Source organism: Protopterus annectens, chromosome 1.part0, assembly GCF_019279795.1.
Source record: "Protopterus annectens isolate FY-2018-M chromosome 1.part0, PAN1.0, whole genome shotgun sequence".
Lineage (NCBI taxonomy): Eukaryota > Metazoa > Chordata > Ceratodontiformes > Protopteridae > Protopterus > Protopterus annectens.
The window spans coordinates 449,643,420-449,663,261 of NC_056725.1; the positions used below are offsets into that span (position 1 = coordinate 449,643,420).

Genomic DNA, 19,842 nt, shown 5'->3' on the forward strand with positions numbered 1-19,842 from the left:
TATAGGGGAGAGTCCACCTACAGTCCAGTATTTAGGCAACTGGTAAAAGAACGGGTTTAAAACAAGGTAAGGGGGGGCACTGGACATGGGGGCCTAAAATAACTCTCTCTCGCTCCCCTTTGTATTTTACTTATCTGCTTGTGAAGATTTAGACTCCTGGTTCTATTATTAGTGGGCTATTTGATTTGAGGATCCCAACTGATACAGAAGGCAATACTCTTAATATATCTATCTATATATCTACAAGATACTGAATAAAGGGACAGTTCTTCCAGCCTTTTCTGGTAGGTTAGTGTTTTTAGGCCAGTGATCTTCTTAGTTAAGGACCGCTGGGTCTTTGTAGTTGTTTGCTATGTCTAGTAAGGTGCATCCCAAAGAGTACATTGCATTCAATAATTGTCCTAATCAATGTTGAATACAACAGATCAATTACTTTTTTCGATAATTGTCCCTTCGCAATTAGTTGTGTTACGTGAAACGTCTTCATGGCTACTGTCAGGACTTACTTTAGCAAAAACATCACATGTATGGTTTTAACTAGTTATAACGCAAAATAAACTGGAACAATGCTACAACAAAGTCGCCAAATTCACCACTAATGCACCAAATAGAACTCTCTACTACAAATCACTAAAAGAACTTCAATGACTTGCATTACCCTTAATATCTACTATATTCTCAACTTCTCACAGTCCATAATATACTAAATAAACCACAGCAATGCCTTACCCTAATTGACAGTCCTCAAAAATACTAGCCTGCTAGATCTCATCACTCTCACAACAAATCACTCTTAGAAATTTATCAACCTCAAAGCTCAGCAGGAAAGTCCCTTTGCTCTTATTGTTTAGCCAAGTTCTGGAACTCTATTCCCCCTAACAATAAGACAGACCTATAATTGTGTCAATTAAGCCTCAAAAAATACCCAACTGAAGCATGGATATACTCTACTCAACACCAAGTCATGAACTTACACATCAATCTATACATTTCTCCTGCATAGAACTTCCTCTAAAATCCTATCCTGCTTACAAACCTTGCTTCATCCTTTTAATAGCCAAGACCAACAGCATCTGGTTCAACATGCCAGTTCCTTTTAGTAGACACACATCTATATCTACAAAAACTACCATTTTGTTACTCAGGCCCTATACTTAACATATTTCTACTTAATGATCAAACATTGTCAAGACTCCATTATATACTTAAGCATAACAACATTTTGCCACCTTCAGTACCAGCCTCTCTCCACAGAATCCAACTGACTGCATATAACTCTTAACTAACAGTATAAGATACTCCAAAACACTGACTCAGCAAACCATGCAGCTTCCAGCTCAGTACCCACAACATTTGAAACGGTTAACAGTTTTCAATTTTACTTGCATGTTTAGCAAAAACACAGTCCATGCCAACAAAGACCAAAAGTCTTTAAAATAAAATGCTACTCTACTCATGCTTGTTTATAGTACACCACACCTACATAAACTTGTATCAATGTAACATTTAGTATTGCCCGTGTTAACTTATCTGTCCAGTTCCAAAATGTATCTTCTTCAGTTTTAAACATTACATAGGAATGGATATTCACATACGTGGTATAGGAATGTATATAGATAGCCTGTTTCTGACTGAAACTTGCATTTACACTATTTTTATCTTTAGTATAATTCTGTATGCAACATTATGCAAGACTATTACTACATAGCAAGAATCACTACTGTTTTGGAGCTTTTGTCCCCGGGCCTCTGCTGAAAATGAGCCTTTGGCTCAGTTGGACTTTTCCCAGTAATCAAAAAAACATATAAATACTGTCATTACATAATAATCAAAGGAAAGAGTACTATCAACACTCTTATTTTGGAGTGGAGTGTTTCATAAATGTCACAGATATTCCAAAGTCCAGCAAGTTTTATGACCATTTACTTGGCAGCACCCTCCCTCATGTTGCATCTTCTTTCTCTAGAAAGGTCTTATCAGTCATTCATGGAGTAAGTTTGTAGCTACCCAACCAATCATCTAAATTATGTTTAAAGGAAGATAGTAAGTCTTGCTGCTTAACATACAGGGGAAGATAATTCAAGAGGTTTGGGAGACCCGCCGTTATAACCCTATCCTTCTACAGAGTTTTATCTGTCTGTTGAAAAAGATTTAAGATATATTGTTAAAGTACTGGTGGAAATATTAGACTTGCAGAGATGCATGCAGTCAGCGAAAACAAGTCTCTAATGGAAAGGTAAGTGAGAAAGAGAACTCCCCTCATAAGTCTATAAACATTATTGTGTACTGTCTGCTGTCGGAGAGGCTGTCAACCAAATGTTAAAATATTGCACTTTTTTGCATTTAATTTAACCCCAAGTTTTTTGTTGAAGGGTTTGTGCACACATTTGCTTTTAAATAATACTGTTAGAACATAATTATTTTTTCTTATGATGTATTTGCCTATTTTATAAGGTTTATTATAAACTTTATGTAAAGAATACTGCTTTCTTCTATGCATATGTCCAGGGTTGTGCCTGAAAATGGTCTTTGAACCAAAGTATTTAGCTGATTAGCAAACAAATTTAAACAAAATAAAATAAACAAACTACAGGTGGACATAATATTAAGGAAAGCTACAAATTAAAGAAGGGAACCTTCTATGCAATGTTATTGCGCTGGTAAGGTACAAATGCAGCAGTTGTCAAAGTGAAAGCCTGGGTGTGGCAGAGTCAAGCAAAGCCAAAGAAAATGACTTCTTCATGGATTTCAAGAGGGTTCTTATAGGAGTAAATGGGATACTGCTCAGGATGTCCTCAATATGGGTGGAGACCATGACCGAGGGCACTTTTGTTTTTAAACATCTTTATCAACATGATACACTGCACAGTGACATAAGTACACATTCAATTACAAAACAGAAAAATTACACTTGTTTACTTTCCATAATGACAAATCTGTGTTCTCTCTCTTTTTCTGCTTCAACCCGACAGGTTATCAGATCCAACTTGGATCTGAGACCAGCCATATCTATAAGACTTCAAATGCCCATGCTCCTTTATCCATAATGCCTAACCCTGACTGACTAAACTCAAATCAAGTCTGCCCCTCTCCAACAAGCAGTTCCACTGTCTAAATCTAAAATTCCTGACACCAAGGACCAAGAAACAAGAGGAGGGAAGCAACAGCTCCATAACCCAGTCGACTAAAGGATCGAGAGTACATAACATAGGAAGGGGCAGGTAGGCGGGATGGTTGAGCCAGACGAAAAGAGACAACAGATTTATTGTTATGGTAAGTACATAACTTTCACATTCAATGCTGTCTTTTCCATCTGGGTTCAACCTATGGGACAGGGTTCCCAGCCACGTTACACCCTGGAGAAGAGGGAGCCCTAGGAGAGCACATTCTGTAACACAGTGGAACCAAAATAGGCCCTAGACCTCAATGGAATATTCAGTTCTCAGTCAAACACAAAGGTATGAGGACCCACTCAAGTAGCAGCAGCACAAATGTCATCCATATCTGTCTTTGACAGGAAGACTGTCAAAGTAGCCATGGCTCTAGTAGAATGACCCTTTGGTGTGCAAGGCAAATTCTTCCCTTTCATAGTGTAAACAAAAGAAATGCAATCAGATAACCACATACAGCAGACTCGGATACCAGTTTTCCCAAACAGGCTTTAGAGAAAGACTTTCTGAAGGACTTTGTTCTATCAAGAGAGAATCTGAACTGTCTACAAATGTTGAGACAATGAAGCAAATATTCTCCTTTATTTGACAACTCAGGGAAGAACGGTGTTAAGTGAATGGCCTGAATTAACCTGCTCTCTGTCACCTAAGGCAAAAAAGCAGGATCCATTCTGAGACACCCCCTGTCTTTGTGAAAGATCAGTCTGGAGGTACAAAAGATAAGGCCTGCAGTTCAGACACCCGCCTTGCCAAAGTAACGGCCACCAAAAACAGCGTCTTCCAAGACAAAAATTTCAAGGAAACAGTTCAAGGTGGACAGTTCAAGAGACGTCCATGTAGCACTTGGAGCACAGGGGCCAGATCTCATGGCGGAAATTAGTCCTGCAAGAGAAGGTGCAATACAAAGGTTCCCTTGAGGAAGGCCTTTGAACTCTTTCAAGCCACTACTGGTAAATGGTCTCTACCAATGTGAAAGTTAGAAATGGCTGCCAGTTGCACATTAATAACAGAAATACTAGATCCTAAATGAAAAATGGTCAGCCAGGAAATAAAAGTTAGCCTTTATAGGCACTGCAAAAGGATGTAGACCTTAAGAATGAGCCCAGAGGGTGAAAAGTCTCCACTTAACTAGTGTAGATATTGTGAGTAGGAAGTTTCTGAGATGAAGCAAAATGTACGTCACTCTGTAAGAAAGCTTGGGATATCTGGACATCGAGGAAATTAGAGGAACCATACAGTCAAACTGCTCGTTCAAAGAACTGGTGGGTCCAGGCCTGGTGGATGAGAAATAAGATCTGGAATGGGATCCAGAACCCTGGGAAGGTACTTCAGGACAGGCCAAAGAAAGGAGAACCACAACTGTTAAAGCCAAAATGGAACAAGAGGATTACAGTCATTCTGCAATGGGCAGCCTTCTGCAGGAACTTTATTATTAATGAAATAGGAGGACACGTATACAGAAGACCAGGTGGTTAAGCATAAAGAGCATCCCTGGGTAAAACTGTCCCTGTGGAGGAACCAAGACATAATAACTGCTGCACTTGGTGTTGGATGAGGAGACAAACAGATCACAATACGGAGTGCCTAAGTGTCAAAAATCTCAGCAGCAATCCTTGGATTTAGGGACCACTCATGAGTAAGTAGTATGTTCCTGCTCAGACCATCTGTTAAAATACTGGACTTACCTAGGATGTACGTTGCTACCAGAACCCACTGAGAAGAAATCACCCATTACCCAACCCTCATGGCTTATTGACAAAAAGGATATGATCAGGTTTATCCTCATTTGCTCAGGTGATGAGATCACACCCTTGGGGAAGAGGCCCTAAAAGGCCTGCAATGCAAGGACAACCACCCTCATCTCCAAGACACTGATGCAAAGATTAGTCTAGGTTGTACACCATGTTCGCTGGACTGTCTTTCCTTTGAAAATTCCCCCCACTCCACCCCATGAATGGAGGCATCTGTTTTCACTATACTTTGTGGGGAAGGAAGACCGACAATTGCTAAAGTACAGTTGTGTACCCTTACCATAAATGTAGATGTTCGAGTGTATTCACTGTTGCAGTCATCACACTTGGGTTATCTGCCTGCAGGTAGCCCTCAGTCGGCCCGAATACCAGAGACTTAGTATTTCTGCGTCAGTTGCTGTCGCTTCAGTACTGACGTCAGGTCGTCAGGGGGTATAAAAACAGGCAGCAGACGCCATTACATCAGTTTTTCTTGCCCTAAATGTCAGGAGCCCCCCCAAATAGGGAGCTAAGTTACGGTGGAAAAACACCACAGATATAGAGGAGAGAAAGAGAGAGAGAGATAAGGGGGCTGGAGGGTGGGAAGCCAGCATTGCAACAGTGAATACACTCGAACATCTACATTTATGGTAAATGTACACAACTGTACTATGTTCGTCATGTTTCACTGTTGCAGTCATCACACTTGGGTTGATTTCCAGTCTAGAAGAGTTGGGGCTGGCTAGAATGACCTGCAGGACTGCTGTTGCAAAGCCCACCCTGGATTTGGAAAAGATAGGCAGGTGGTAATGATCGGTGAAGGCGTGAACAGAACTCCAGGTAGCAGCTTCCAGAATGTCCCTGGTAAGGACTCCTCTGAGGAATGTGGTAGAGGTAGAAGTTGCCCTAGTGGAATGTGTTCTGACCCCATGAGGGGTTGGTTTCCCATGGTGTTTGTAACAGAAATGGATACAGTGTGCTATCCATTTGGAAATTGTTTGTTTTGAAATGGCCTTGCCCTCTGCCCCTGGTGCAAAACGGACTAGTTACTGGTCAGATATCCTGAAGGGTTTAGTTCTATCAAGATAGAATCTGAGCTGTCTGTGCACGTCTAAGGAGTGCAAGATACTTTCCCCTTTATTTGGAGGAATAGGGAAGAAGGCTGGCAAATGGACAGATTGGTTGAGGGCTACACTGGATACCACTTTAGGCATAAACGAAAGGTTAGTCCCGAGGGAAACCCTGTCAGCATGAAAAATAATGAAGGGTTCCACAGCCGTAAGTGCTTGTAGCTCAGACACTCTTCTAGCTGATGTGATGGCCAGAAGTAAGGCTCTTTTCCAAGAGAGGAATTTTAACTCTGCTAAGACGGCAGGCTCAAAGTGTCTGTGTGCGCGTGTGTGTGTGTGTGGGGGGGGTGAGCTTTTCCAACACAAACTTAAGGTCCCAAGCAGGAGCAGGGGCTCTCCTTGGTGGCCTTAAGTTGTCCCTCTCAGAAACTGTTTGATGAGAGGGTGAGAGAAGAGAGGTGTCTCAGTGTTGTAATGAGCTGAGATGGCAGAGGCATGGATATTAATGGAAGAGAAGGATAGGCCTCTGTGGAGTAGATCTACTAGGTAAGCCAGGATTAGAGGTAAGGAGGGCAGTGTTGTGTCCTCTCCTTTAGATTGACTCCAGGAATAATACCTTTTCCACTTATCAGCATAGGATTTCCTTGTACTGGGACGTCTTGCTTCAAGAATGACGTCCAGCACCTGCTTGCTTAGACTGGTCAATTAAGGGAGAATTCAAGGAATAAGTCAGGCTGCAAGATTCAGGGTTTACAGTTGCGGATGCAAGCTCTGCCCCTCCTGTTAAGTGAGGAGGGCTGGTATCTGGGGTAGGTGCCAGAGTGTCACTGGTGACAGGCTGCGCAGTAGTGAGTACCAGTGCTGGCATGGACAGTATGGGGCAATCAGGATTGTCCTTGGTCTGTCCTGTCTTATCCTGAGTAACATTCTTGTGAGAAGAGGCAGAGGGGGAAATGCACAGATAGAGAGGTTTGCCCACTGGAAGGATAGGGCATCCACTTCCCAGGGCCTGCTGTGAGGTGTCCTGGTGCAGAATTTGATGAGCTGGTGATTGCAGCGGGAGGCAAAGAGGACCACCTCTGGGGTCCCCCATTTCTGGATCAGAAGGCTGAAGGTGCTGGGCTCTAATTGCCACTCATGTGAGTCTAGGAGATTTCTGCTTAATTCATCTGCCAGTGAGTTTTGTTTGCCTGGCAGGAATTGAGCTTGCAGATGGACCTGCATGTCCAGGGCCATGTTCCACAGGGCCATGGCTAGCCTGCACATTGGGTAAGAGTGGGTTCCCCCTGCTTGTTGATGTACCACATAACTGTGGTGTTGTCTGTTTTTATTAGCAGGGGATCCTGGTAAGAGTAGGAATATGAAAGCTGTTAGAGCGTGCTGAACAGCCAACATCCCTTTCTGGTTGATGTGCAGATGAATTTGACTTGGGCTCCACTTGTCGTGCAGGTGTGCCCCCCCGGGTATAGTCTGACGTGTCTATGGTTAGGGTCTGGGTGGCGTGGGGTTGAGTAAAGGGAAGTCCCTTGTTGTGGTTGCATGCTGCCTTCCTCATATGCAGTCTGGCATATAAAATTAGTAGGATGCAGGAACCCTAGGGCCTGCAGGATTTTCCTTGTGGATAGCTGGGTTTTGGTGGCTATTTGAGTGAAGTAGCCTCTCAGATAGGCTTGTTTTTCTGGAGTAAGGAATGCTATCTGAGATGCCGTGTCTAAGCTTGGTCCCAGGAATACAACTGTTTGACTGGGGACTAGTTTTGATTTATTTTTGTTGATAGTGTACCCCAGGGAGGTTAGAAGGTTCCTTACAAATGTCAGGTGCTGCAACAGCATTTCCTGACTGCCTGCCTGAATCAGGCAGTCATCCAAGTATGGGTAAATTTGAATTTTTCTCTGTCTCTAGTAGGCAATGGCTAGAGCCAGGCATTTTGTGAATACTCTGGGAGCAGTGGATAAGCCAAAGGGAAGTGCAGAGAACTGATAATGCACAGATCCTGCCCTGAAGCGTAGGTATTTTCTGCATGAGTCCCTGATAGGGTTGTGCGGATAGGCTTCTTTTAGGTCTAACCAGGCATCTTTGGCCAGCATAGGAAGCAGCTGCTAAAGGGTGAGCATTTTAAATTTTGGTACCACCAGAAAGATGTTTAGAATGGGGAGATCTAAGATTGTGTGCCACGTGCCCTCTTTTCTGGGTACCAGGAAAAGCCTGGAAGAGAACCCTTGACATATCTGTTCTGCAGGAACAGGTTGAATTGCCCTTATGGAGAGCAGAGATTGAACTTGGTTTTATGCCTCTGCCCACTGGTTTGGAGGTAGATCTGGGAACCCTTTTGGGGTTGGCAGTGAGTGGAAGTAAAATTTGTACCTCTGGGATACAATGTTGAAGACCCATCGGTCTTTGGTGATGGAAGTCCAGTTTTTTGCATGATGAGCAAGTTTTCCTCCTAGGGGCACAATCAGTTGGGCATAGGTGATGAGAGGAGTTGAGAAGTCATTGTGAATTCTGTCCGAAAGGGGATTGCTTAGCACTCCCTGTTTTTTAATTGGAGGCACTCCATTGCTTATGTCTCTGCATACCCTAAGACTGTAGTCTGGGGGTCTGTTTCCCTTGGGTCTAGTTTGAGGTGGTTGCAAAGGACCAATGCTTTGAGGGGCAATGCCTACTGAATCTAGGAGGCTGTACTTGCAAGAAATCTTTAACTGTCTGCATAGATTTAGCTTTTTCTTCCATCTTTCTAAGAACCTCTTCTGCTTTGGTGCCAAAAAGATTGTCCTTGTTCAAGGGAGCATCTAGTAATTTTGATTTGACATGGCCTGGGGCAAGGTCTGCTCCTTAAGCCAAGCATGTCTTCTTAGTACAGAACCAGTGACTGCTGCCCTGCAAGATGCTTCTAGGGTGTCAAAGTCACATTGCAAAGTATGCCTGCTGACTTGGCTTGCAGATTGCATAAGTTATTGTAATTCTTTATTTTCTGCACAGTTTATAAAGGTAGCTAATTTTTGCTTAATAAGTTCCATAATATGCTGCTGGTACTTCAGCATGTGAAACTGGCAATTCAATGCCCTAATGGCGAGAATTGCAGAGGTGTATACTTTTTTACCCCATCTGTCTAAAGCTCTGGAATCCCTGTCCGAAGGGGTGGGAATCTTAGCTGTAGTTGCTTTGATAACTTTAGGCCCCTGGGAGATGACTTCTGGGTCAGCAGTAGGATTTTTGAAAAGGAATTTGTGAGAGTCAGGAACTCTGTAGTACCTGTCTGGTTTCTTAGAAGCAGGGGGTAAAGTATCAGGAGTTAAACTAGATTCCATAAAGACATCATCCACAACATCAAGAACTGGGGGTATTACTAAAGGTCTATGTTGTGGCAAATCTGGAAATTCTCTGAGTCGCTTTTTGGACTGAGGATAGTCTTGGCATTCCCAGTGGAAATGCTCTCAAAGTATTTAAGGTTTCACCAAAAGAAAAATCCTCTGGAGGAGAAAAAGAGGGAATGGATTCCTCTGCATCTGAATCCTCATAAGCAGATAAAAGCATGTCTTCATAATCAGTTACCTCAGAGTCGTCGGACTATTGGTCTGTTAAAGCTGCTGGGGACAGGTCTCGTTTATCTTAGCAGGGGAAGGTTAGCTTCCCATAATCAGCATAATAAGGTCTTCTGCCATTTTAAGCATTTCATGTTGTGGCAAGGAAGCAGGTGCTTGAGTTTGGGTCATCGTATTTTTAGGCGTAGCACGTACACTTGGCCTTAGAAACTCGGTAGTTTTAGACAGAACTGAAGACGCAAAAGAAGTTGGTTTGTATCGAATATCGGTAGTGCAAGGAAAATACAGTTGTGTACACTTACCATAAATGTAGATGTTAAAGTGTATTCATTGCAGTCATCACATTTGGTTATCTGCCTGCAGGTAGCCCTCAGCCGGCATGAATACCAGAGTGTTCGGATTCCTGCATTGGATGCTGTCTCTTCTTCCATGACATCAGGTAATCAGGGGTATAAAACATACAGCCAACGCCATTACATCAGTTTTTCTTGCCCCAGATGTCAGGTGCTCCCACAATGGGAAGCAATTATATGTTATGGTACACCTCCATCAAAAAGCAAATGCACCAGAAAACTTAAATATACTAAACAAGAAGGAAAGGCAGAGCCAAGAGAAGTCAGGGGGCTGGAGGGAGGGTAACCAGGACTGCAACAGTGAATACACTGGAACATCTACATTTATAGTAAGTGCACACAACTGTACTATATTCTTCGTGTTTCACTGTTGCAGTCATCACATTTGGGTAGATTCCCAAAGCTAAGGAAGGGAGGAGGAAGTTAGAGAGCATCAAGGCCAGCTATTAAGCCCTGCAAGACTGTAGTGGCAAAACCAGCTCTGGATTTAGAAAAAATACGCATGTGGTAATGCTTGGTGAAAGTATGTACAGAGCCTCCAGGTAGCAGCTTCTAGGATGTCCCTGGTAGGGACTCCTCTGAGAAAGGCTGCAGAGGCAGATGCAGCCCTGGTGGAATGTGACCTTTTCCCTTGTGGGGTAGGTTTTCCATGGTGCTTGTAGCAGAAATGAATGCAATGGGCTACCCATTTGGAAATGGTTTTCTTTGAAATTACCTTCCCCTCTGCCCCTGCAGCAAAGTCAATTAGCAGCTGTTCAGATTTTCTGACAGGCTTAGTCTTGTCCAAATAAAATCTAAGCTGTCTGTGCACATCCAGACAGTGCAGTATTCATTCTCAATTGTTTTGTGGATTAAAGAAAAAAGAAGGCAAATGAATGGACTGATTTAGGGCCACACTAGACACCACCTTGGGCATAAAGGAAGGATTGGTCCTGAGGAAAACTCTGTCTGCATGGAAGATAATGAAGGGTTCCACTGCCATGAGGGCCTGTAATTCAGACACTCTTCTTGCTGAAGTGATGGCTAGAAGGAAGGCTGTTTTCCAAGAAAGGAATTTCAACTCTGCTGTTGCAGCTGGCTCAAAGGGAGGGAGAGTGAGCTTTTCCAATACAAAGTTAAGGTCCCAGGCTGGAGTAGGGGCTCTCCTGGGGGGGGGGGGTGTCTTAAATTTTTGGCCCCTCTAAAGAATTGTTTTAGCAGGGGGTGAGAGAAGAGGGGTGGCTCAATATTATAATGTGCGGAAATGGCAGAGGCATGAATTTTAAATGACGAGAAGAATAGGCCCTTGTGGAGCATTTCTGTAAAGTATTGAAGAATATGAGGTAAGCTGGGCACAGTTGTGCCCATCCCCCTCAGTCTGGCTCCAGGAACAGTATCTTTTCCACTTTTCAGCATATTATTTTCTAGTACTAGGCCTCCTTGCCTGCAGAATGACATCTAGCACCTGCTTACTGAGGGATGCTATTGGAGAGCTCAAGGAATTAGCCAGGCTGCAAGGTTCAGGGTTTGAAGCTGAGGGTGCAGAATCTGGCCCGCCTGCTGGGACAGCAGGGAAGGGGGTCTGAGGCAGGTGCCATGGTTCCAGCAGTGTCATACTGTGCAAGAGGGGGTACCAGTGCTGGCGTGGCCAGTCTGGTGCAATCAGTATTGTCTTTGACTTGTCCTGTTTGTTCTTTAGCAGAACCTTCGAGAAGAGAGGCAGAGGGGGAAAGGCATAAACCGAGAGGCTTTCCCAGGTAAAGCACAGGGCATCCACTTTCCAAACTTGACTGTGGGGAGTCCTTGTGCAGAATCTGTCCAATTGGTAGTTCTGACGGGAGGCAAACAGGTCTATCTCTGGAGTCCCCCATTTGTTCCTCAAGAGGTTGAATATTTTTGGTTCCAATTTCCATTCTTGTGGGTCCATGAGATTTCTGCTTAAGTCTGCCAGTGAATTTAGCTTGCCTGGCAGGAAATGAGCTTGTAGGTGCACTTGGTAGTTCAAGGCTGTGTTCCACAGAGCCATGGCTACTCTGCAGAGAGGGTAAGAATGGGTCCCCCCCTGCTTGTTTATGTACCACATAACAGTGGTGCTGTCAGTCTTTACCAATAATTGTCCTGGAAGGATGTGGTCTTTGAAGGCTGTCAGAGAATTCTGTACAGCTAACATTTCTTTTTGATTGATATGCAGATGCATTTGACTAGGGTTCCATTTGCCCTGAATGCATTGCCCTGCCAAGTGAGCCTCCCCCCCATGCATAGTCTGATGCATCTGTTAGGGTTTGGGCGGCAGGGAGTAGAGTAAAAGGGAGCCTCTTGTTGTGGTAGCAGGCCTCTGCCCACCAAAGGAACTCTGTCTTTACACAAGGAATGATAGGAATCATTGATTCCAGGTCCTGAGAATGTTGACACCATAGGCTTTTCAGATACCATTGTAGTTTCCTCATATGCAGTCTTGCATATGGAATTAGTAGAATGCAAGAGGCCATGAACCCCAGGGCTTGCAGAATTTTCCTTGCAGATAGCTGGAGTTTTGTGGCCAATAGTTTTAAGTAGGTTGTCAAATCAACTTGTTTCTCCGGATTAAGGAAAGCCATCTGTGCAGTTGTGTTCAAGCTTGCTCCCAGGAATACAATCTGTTGGCAGGGTATTAGGTGAGATTTCTTTTCATTTATGGTGTACCCCAGTGAGGTTAGAAGTTTCTTTATGAATTCCAGATGTTGTAATAGCAAGTCCTGGCCTTCTGCCTGAATCAGACAATCGTCCAAGTATGGGTATATTTGAATATTTCTCTGCCTGCAAACTGCAACGGCTGGAGCTACAAACTTTGTGAATACCCTGGGCGCAGTAGATAAGCCAAAGGGAAGTGCAGAAAACTGATAGTGCATGGAGCCTGCCCTGAAGAGTAGGTATTTCCTGTAAGATTCCCTTATTGAAATGTGCAGGTAAGCTTTCTTTAAGTCTAAGGTTGCCAGCCAGGCATCTTTGCCTAGCATAGGAAAAAGCTGTTGAAGTGTTATCACTTTGAATTTTGGGATTACCAGAAAGGTGTTTAGAATAGAGAGGTCCAGGATAGGATGCCAGGAGCTGTCTTTTCTGGGTACCAGGAAAAGTCTTGAATAAAAACCTTGTCCCCTTTGTTCTGCTGGGACAGGTTAAAAAGCCCTGATACTTAGAAGAGAAAAAAACTGCTGTTGGGCCTCTGCCCAATGATTTGGGGGTAGGTCTGGCCAACCGTTTGGGGTTGGTAGTGTGAGGAAGTGGAATCTGAATCCTTGGGAAACTATGTTCAAAACCCATTTGTCCTGGGTAATGAGTTCCCAGTTTTCTGCATGCAGGGCGAGCTTTCCTCCTAAGGGAGCAGGCAGTTGAGCAGGGCATGGAAGGGTTAAGGTTAAGTCACTGTGCCATTTTTCCATAGGGGGGTGGCTTACTACTCCCTGCTTTGGAAGTGAGAGCTCCCCACTGCTTAGGCCTGTGCGCAGCCTGAGACTGTAACCTAGGTGGTCTGCTGTTCCTGGGTTTGGACTGAGAAGGCTTGGAAGAGACTGGAAAGGACCAATTCTTTGAAGGTCAATGCCTACTAAATCTGGGAGGCTGTACTTGTACGAAATCTTTAACAGTTTACATAGATTTAGCTTTTTCCTCCATCCTTTTGAGGACTTCTGCTTTGTTGCCAAACAGGCGGTCTTGGTTTAAGGGAGCATCCAGTAATTTAGCTTTAACATGATGTGGCAAGTTTTGGGTAGCCGCGGTGGTACAGCGGTAGCATTGTTACCTCACAGCAAGAGGTTCTCCCGTTCGATTCTCGGCGTGGCCTGGGAGTGCCTTCTGTGTGGAGTCTGCATGTTCTCCCCGCGGTTGGGTAGCGTTCGAAAGACATGCGTGCGTAAATGGGCATGCCTTCATTGAAGGTTGGGCATCGAGCTGGCACCTCGGCGTTTCGTAAAAATCTACTGCCAATCATTAGCGGACCAGAGTTCCACTGTGGCGACCCCTTACTGGGAAAAAGCCGAAAAGGCAAACAGGACGTGGCAAGTTTTGCTCCTTAGGCCAAGCACGCCTTCTACATACAGACCCAGTGACAGCAGCCCTGCAAGATGCTTCTAAAACATCAAAACCACATTGCAAAGTATGTTTACTAACTTGCTCTGCAGAATGTATTAAATTCTGTAATTCTTTGTGTTCAGCACAGTCAGGAATCAACATAATTTTCTTTTTAAGTAGTCCCATAACATGCTGCTGACATTTTAACATATGAAACTGGCAATTTAAAGACCTAATGGCCAAAGTAGCAGAAGTGTATACCTTCTTACCCCATCTGTCTAAGGCTCTAGAATCTCTATCAGAAAGGGTAGAATTTTTGGCAGCATTAGCCTTAATGCCTTCTGGTCCTTGGGAAATGGTCTCTGGATCCGCAGTAGGATTCTTGAAGGGGAACCTGTGAGAGTCAGGTACTCTGTAATACCGGTCAGGTTTTCTGGGAGCTGGAGGTAAAGTGTCTGGGGAAAGGCTAGATTCCAAGAAATCATCATCTACAATGTCCAAAACAGGAGGGATAGCTAAAGGCCTGTGTTGAGGAAGGAGTAAAAATTCCCTAAGCCTATTTTTGGAGTCAGAGTAATCCTGGCCTTCCCAGCGGAAATGTTCCCTAAGAGTGCGCAAGGTTTCACCAAGGAAATGGAATCCTCTGCACCAGAATCCTCATAGGTAGATAAGGGCAAATCCTGGTAATCAGACAGAACAGAAATATCAGATTCCTGATCAGAAGAATCAGAAGGAAAATCAGTTCTAGGTCTCAGAGGGGGAAGGCTGGCTTACCCTAATTAAGGTAATAAGGTCTTCAGCTATTCTAAGCATTTGTTTTTTAGCACATGGGCCTGAGCATGCGGTTTGGACGTCGGTTTTCTAGGCATGGTGCGAGTTTTAGGCCTGGATGAAGAAGATGGCGTTGGTTTAAAATGCAAGTCTGTAGGCATGAATACACCCTCAGAAGCCGGTGCCTGCACCGCGGCTCCGGACCCATCCAAGGTAGAGACATCTGCAGGTTCCATAGTCGAAGAAGCGTAGAAGCCTGCGAATCTGAAGTAGCGGGTATCAGGGGCTGCGAAAGCACCTCATGAGTACAGGCGGACTGGCGACTAGCTTAACGGAAGCGTCGTTGGCAGTTTTGGACCTATGCGGTCTGTCTCTAGCTTTATCCTTACTTTTTTTGGAAGATCGGTAGTCAGTAGTACGAAAATAATTTGCTGCAAAGATGGCCTGATTACAAATAGTTCGGGGGTTGAACAAGGCACAAAACCGACAGCGAGGAACATCGTGGGTCTGGGCCTAAACAGGGAATGCAGTACGAATGAAAATCTCTATGAGGTATTTGCTTTCCACAGGTAAGACAATTGTTAACCTTTACTGACGTCAGTTGGAGCAAGAAAAAGGATCCCCAATGGGGTACTTATCTTTTTTGAAGACTTCGGATCTGAAACTCGAAAACAAAAATTTCAGGAGTCGGCCGACCGGCTTTTGCAAACTGCTTCTGCTTCGGGCACCGCACAGCAAGAAAGACTGATGTAATGGCGTCGTCTGCATGTTTTATACCCCTGACGACTTGACGTCATGGAAGACGAGACAGCATCCACCGCAGGAATCCGAAGACTCTGGTATTCAGGCTGGCTGAGAGCTACCTGCAGGCAGATAACCAAATGTGATGACTGCAACAGTGAAACACAAAGAACATCTTCCTCAGAAGCCGGTGCCTGCTCAGCAGCTCTGGACCCATCCAAGGTAGAGACATCTGCAGGTTCTGTAGTCAAGGAAGAGTATTGTGGCACACCGGACTCCGAATGGGTCTTGGCAGTGGCCTGCAAATCCACTGAAGCAGACAACAGGGGCTGTGAAAGCGCCTCAATGAGTACCAGCAAACTGGCAACTAGCTTAATGGAAGCATCGTCGGTAGTTTTGGACCCGTGTGGTCTGTCTCTGTCTTTATCCTTATGTTTTTTTTCGGAAGATTGGTAGTTGGATGGCTTACCGAAGCCATTTCAGAATACAGAGATCGAGAACTAAAGTAATTAGCGACAATAAGGGCCCGATGATGAATAGTTCAGGCGTTGAACAAATCACAAAACTAACAGCGAGGTACGTCGTGGTCTGGGCTTAAACAGGTGATGCAGTAAGAATGGAAATCTCGGTATGGTATTTGCTTTCCAGAGGTGAGAGAATTGTTAACTTTTTCTGACATCGGTTAGAGCAAGAAAAAAGGATCCCCAACAGAGTACTTAACATTAGAAGACTTCAGGATGATTCAATTCGGAAAAGAAAACTCAGGTAGCGGCCGACCGGCACTCATGCAAACTGCTTCTGCTTCAGGCTCCTTGGCAAGAAAGATTGATGTAATGGCGTCGGCTGCCTGTTTTTATACCCCTGACGTCAGTCCTGGAGTGACATCAACGACGCAGAAATACTAAATCTCTGGTATTCGGGCCGACTGAGGGCTACTTGCAGGCAGATAACCCAAGTGTGATGACTGCAACAGTGAAACACGAAGAACATAATTTTCTGCAATTCCGTATATGTGGTTATAAGAACTATTCCTATTAAAATTTTGGTAAATAATTTCCAAATCTTTATTTCAGTGTGCAACAGTCAAATTCAGGTTTAGGCAATAAACACTTTTTTGATGAACAGCAAAACTTGATATTGTACTAGACAATACATATATGTACAAAACAATATAATACACAAATAATGTGCAGTAAACTATCACGTAAATAACATTACCTTCTGTATTGCTAATACCTATACTTCAATTCTGTTTTATTCCTAAATATTTTTTATTCATGTTACCATTACTGACGTAATACTACCAGATATTTTCCTTCTATTACCACACTCAATAGCCATTACTTAAATCCCTTAAAATACTGACATATAAAATAAGTAGATTCCTATCTAACTTTATAATTGAGCCAAGGCAGTCTTTTAAACATGTCTATCTGGATTTTCATGTCATACTTTTACTTTCCACGTCTGTATTTTCCTGTCATAATTTTACTTTACTTTACATCTCAGATAAATGTTCAGTTATTACTTGTATATCTTGACACATGGATTCTAATTTTGATTTCTATTTTTTTGTGAATCTCTTCCTTGCTACAATAAGAATTAAGCTTAGTAAACACTTTTGATGCCTTGGAACATCTATAGTCTAATTACAGGTAAAGAAAACTGATCCTTTGACAACTGAAGTTACTTCTAAAACATTTAATTAAGTAACTCTTGTCGTGCTTTTAAAACCATGTTTTTTATTTATTCATTCATTTATTTAACGTGTGTTTACCAAGAAACTCCGACATGGAACAAAGCCAATTTTCAGCAGAGGCCTGGGGAGAAACACTCCAGATGCATGCCTTTGAAACATGGGAGAAAACTGGAGCTCCCGGAGGAAACCCACACGAACACAGGGAGGACATGCAGACTCCAGACAGAAGGCACTTCAGCAGAGAATAGAACCGGAGAATCTCATGTTGTGAGGCAACAACGCTTCTGCTGCACCACTGCACCAGCCTGTTAGCCCATCACAGAACCAAAAATATGGTCCCACTCCCTTATTACTCCCAGTGTGAATCTCCAACACGGATTACATACCTTGGAAAACGTTCTGCAACTTGCCTGATGTGTAAAAAATATCTATGTAAACATTCCCAGGCAACAAAACTGAATTTTCAAGACTTCATTGCATATTTTGGTGTCAGTACTCCAGTCTTTACCCCCCCCCATCTAAAACCAATGATAATCTTTTATCCCGATATCTTTTAAATGTCTCATATTGTTCTTTCTTTTTCCCGAACTGCTCTCCATGTTGTACTTATCAGAATTTTCATATTAGCATTCTTTGTTCTAGATTCCATCAACAGCTCTGTTATAACTTTATATTTAGAAATCTCCTTACTTTTAACTATAACCTGTGCTAACTTTGCTTGCATATCTAAAACAAAAATTCCATCTTCTTTGCAGGGTAGACACTGGACATCCTCCCATGCATTTTTGACTTCTAATTTTAACCATTTCCAGAACTTCACTTCAGTATTAAACGTTCTCTAAATCTTCAATACCTTTTCAGGCTCACTCTCGCTTTGTTAGTAAATTAGTCGTCCATCAACTTAATTGCTTCTCCCTCACAGATCTTTTAGCCTTTCCACAAATTCTACCCAGAAGTTTTACTGTCATATTTCTATCATATAAATCCTAAAACCTGTTAACAGATTTTCCATCAAATAAAAAGAAATGAAATGTTTAAAAATACATGATTAGCACTTATGGAGGAAAGAGGCAGCTTCAATGAAATATAATTTCATGTAGCACATAAGACAGCAAAGAACTGCTAACATAAAATTTTGAACCCCTTAAAAGTCAGGGGGCGATTTAAAAAAAAATGAGTGCATGAAGATACCTCCAAACAGCATTTATAAAATAAAACAGCATAACCTACCCCATCAGCCATTAGAAAATGCACCCCCTTTCTGTCTGTATTCTCCAACACAAAGTTACGGAATGCAGAGATATTCTCAGGCCTCATAATGTCTCCATCACCATCTATTCCACCTTCACCTGTCAGAGTAAAATAAAAAAAAAAAAATCAAGTTTCATGAAATCATGATGGTAAAACAAAACAAACAAAAAACATATTGTACAGTATAGCAACATGTCAAGCGCATTTCAGCCTAACACAGCCAGAGTTGCAAGTAATATTTTAGGGATAAGTTAGCATTAATTACTTCAAAAATAAACTACACTTTGGAGTCTATGAACAAGCTAAAACATCAATGAAAGGTTAGTAGAAACTTGCATCAAAATCCTGCAAGTAAAACAATGCACTATGAAATGAATACAAACCATTATTATTTGCTTCTTAACAGCCATCTGTAAAGTAATAATCCTGCATGTGTACCTCAGTTCCCAAGCTCCCAAATAATATCCTTTATAACTGTATAGCCTGACCTACACAAGTGGAGAAGTTTCATTTTGGATGTATTATTGGTTTTAAAACTTTTAACTGTCATGCAGCAATATCCTTCTTGTAAGTGCTACAGCAATTAATACAAGAAACGTCACCTTTTTAAATATGACAAATCCTATAAGGAATGACAAACCAAAATAGTAGACTAAATACATGTGACAAGCACTCCCCTAATCTACGATCAACTTCTAAAACTGCTATCCTAAAACGCTCCCTTGCTCACCCTCTATAAATACTCAAAGACTTTTAAGGGGTTATTTATCATCACTATTATTATTTAATATGGTGGCAATTAATTAAATCTGTGTTATTCCTTACACTTAAACTTTTCTATTCCTCAACATAATTTTTTTTCAGTAGGTTACATAAACACAGGCTTGCTGAACAATAAATGGACTCATCTTGAAGTATGGATTATACTACATAAAACTAAAATAACTGCTGCAACAAAGATCTTGCCAAAGGAAACCTCCTTGATATTCTTACAGACTAAAAGAAACTTTATATTATTCACAGACAATAGGCTTGGTACAAGACAATGAAGAGGACTCATGACACTATTTAACAAAGAAGCTAGGATGCCACCCAGGCTAGTTATCAAAGGCAGTATTTCATCAGATGAATATTCAAACAGGCTACTTACACGGCACTGGGGGGACATACTGATACACTTACAGCAATAAAAAAAACATCAGCAGAACATTTCACTGATGTGCCTTTTTACTGATGGGTGAAAAAGCCGTTACAGTTGATCAAACGGTACAGGCTTTTTCACTGTGAGATTGTGGTACCATGGGGTTTGGGGATATGGCCTTCCCCCACTGTAGTATTTTCATGAAGTTTGTATATTTAATAAGAAGGGGTGTGGGGGGTGCAGAGTAGCTTGCTCTACCTGCAAAAAAAAAATGTTTTTGGATTTATTGCCTTTCAGTTACTGAAGGGTCAACCATGTGTGATCGATGATTTTTGGATTAATGTTGTG

General features: G+C 42.6%; 1 protein-coding gene across 1 annotated transcript in view; it reads right to left on the reverse strand.

The window, feature by feature from the left end:
• CMTR1 (cap methyltransferase 1) overlaps window positions 1–19,842 on the reverse strand; it is a 2,799,821-nt gene that overhangs the window by 1,548,938 nt on the left and 1,231,041 nt on the right. The window contains exon 10 of the mRNA XM_044060367.1: window positions 18,333–18,451. Within this exon, the coding sequence (XP_043916302.1) occupies window positions 18,333–18,451 (119 nt within the window). The remainder of the gene's footprint in view (window positions 1–18,332; window positions 18,452–19,842) is intronic.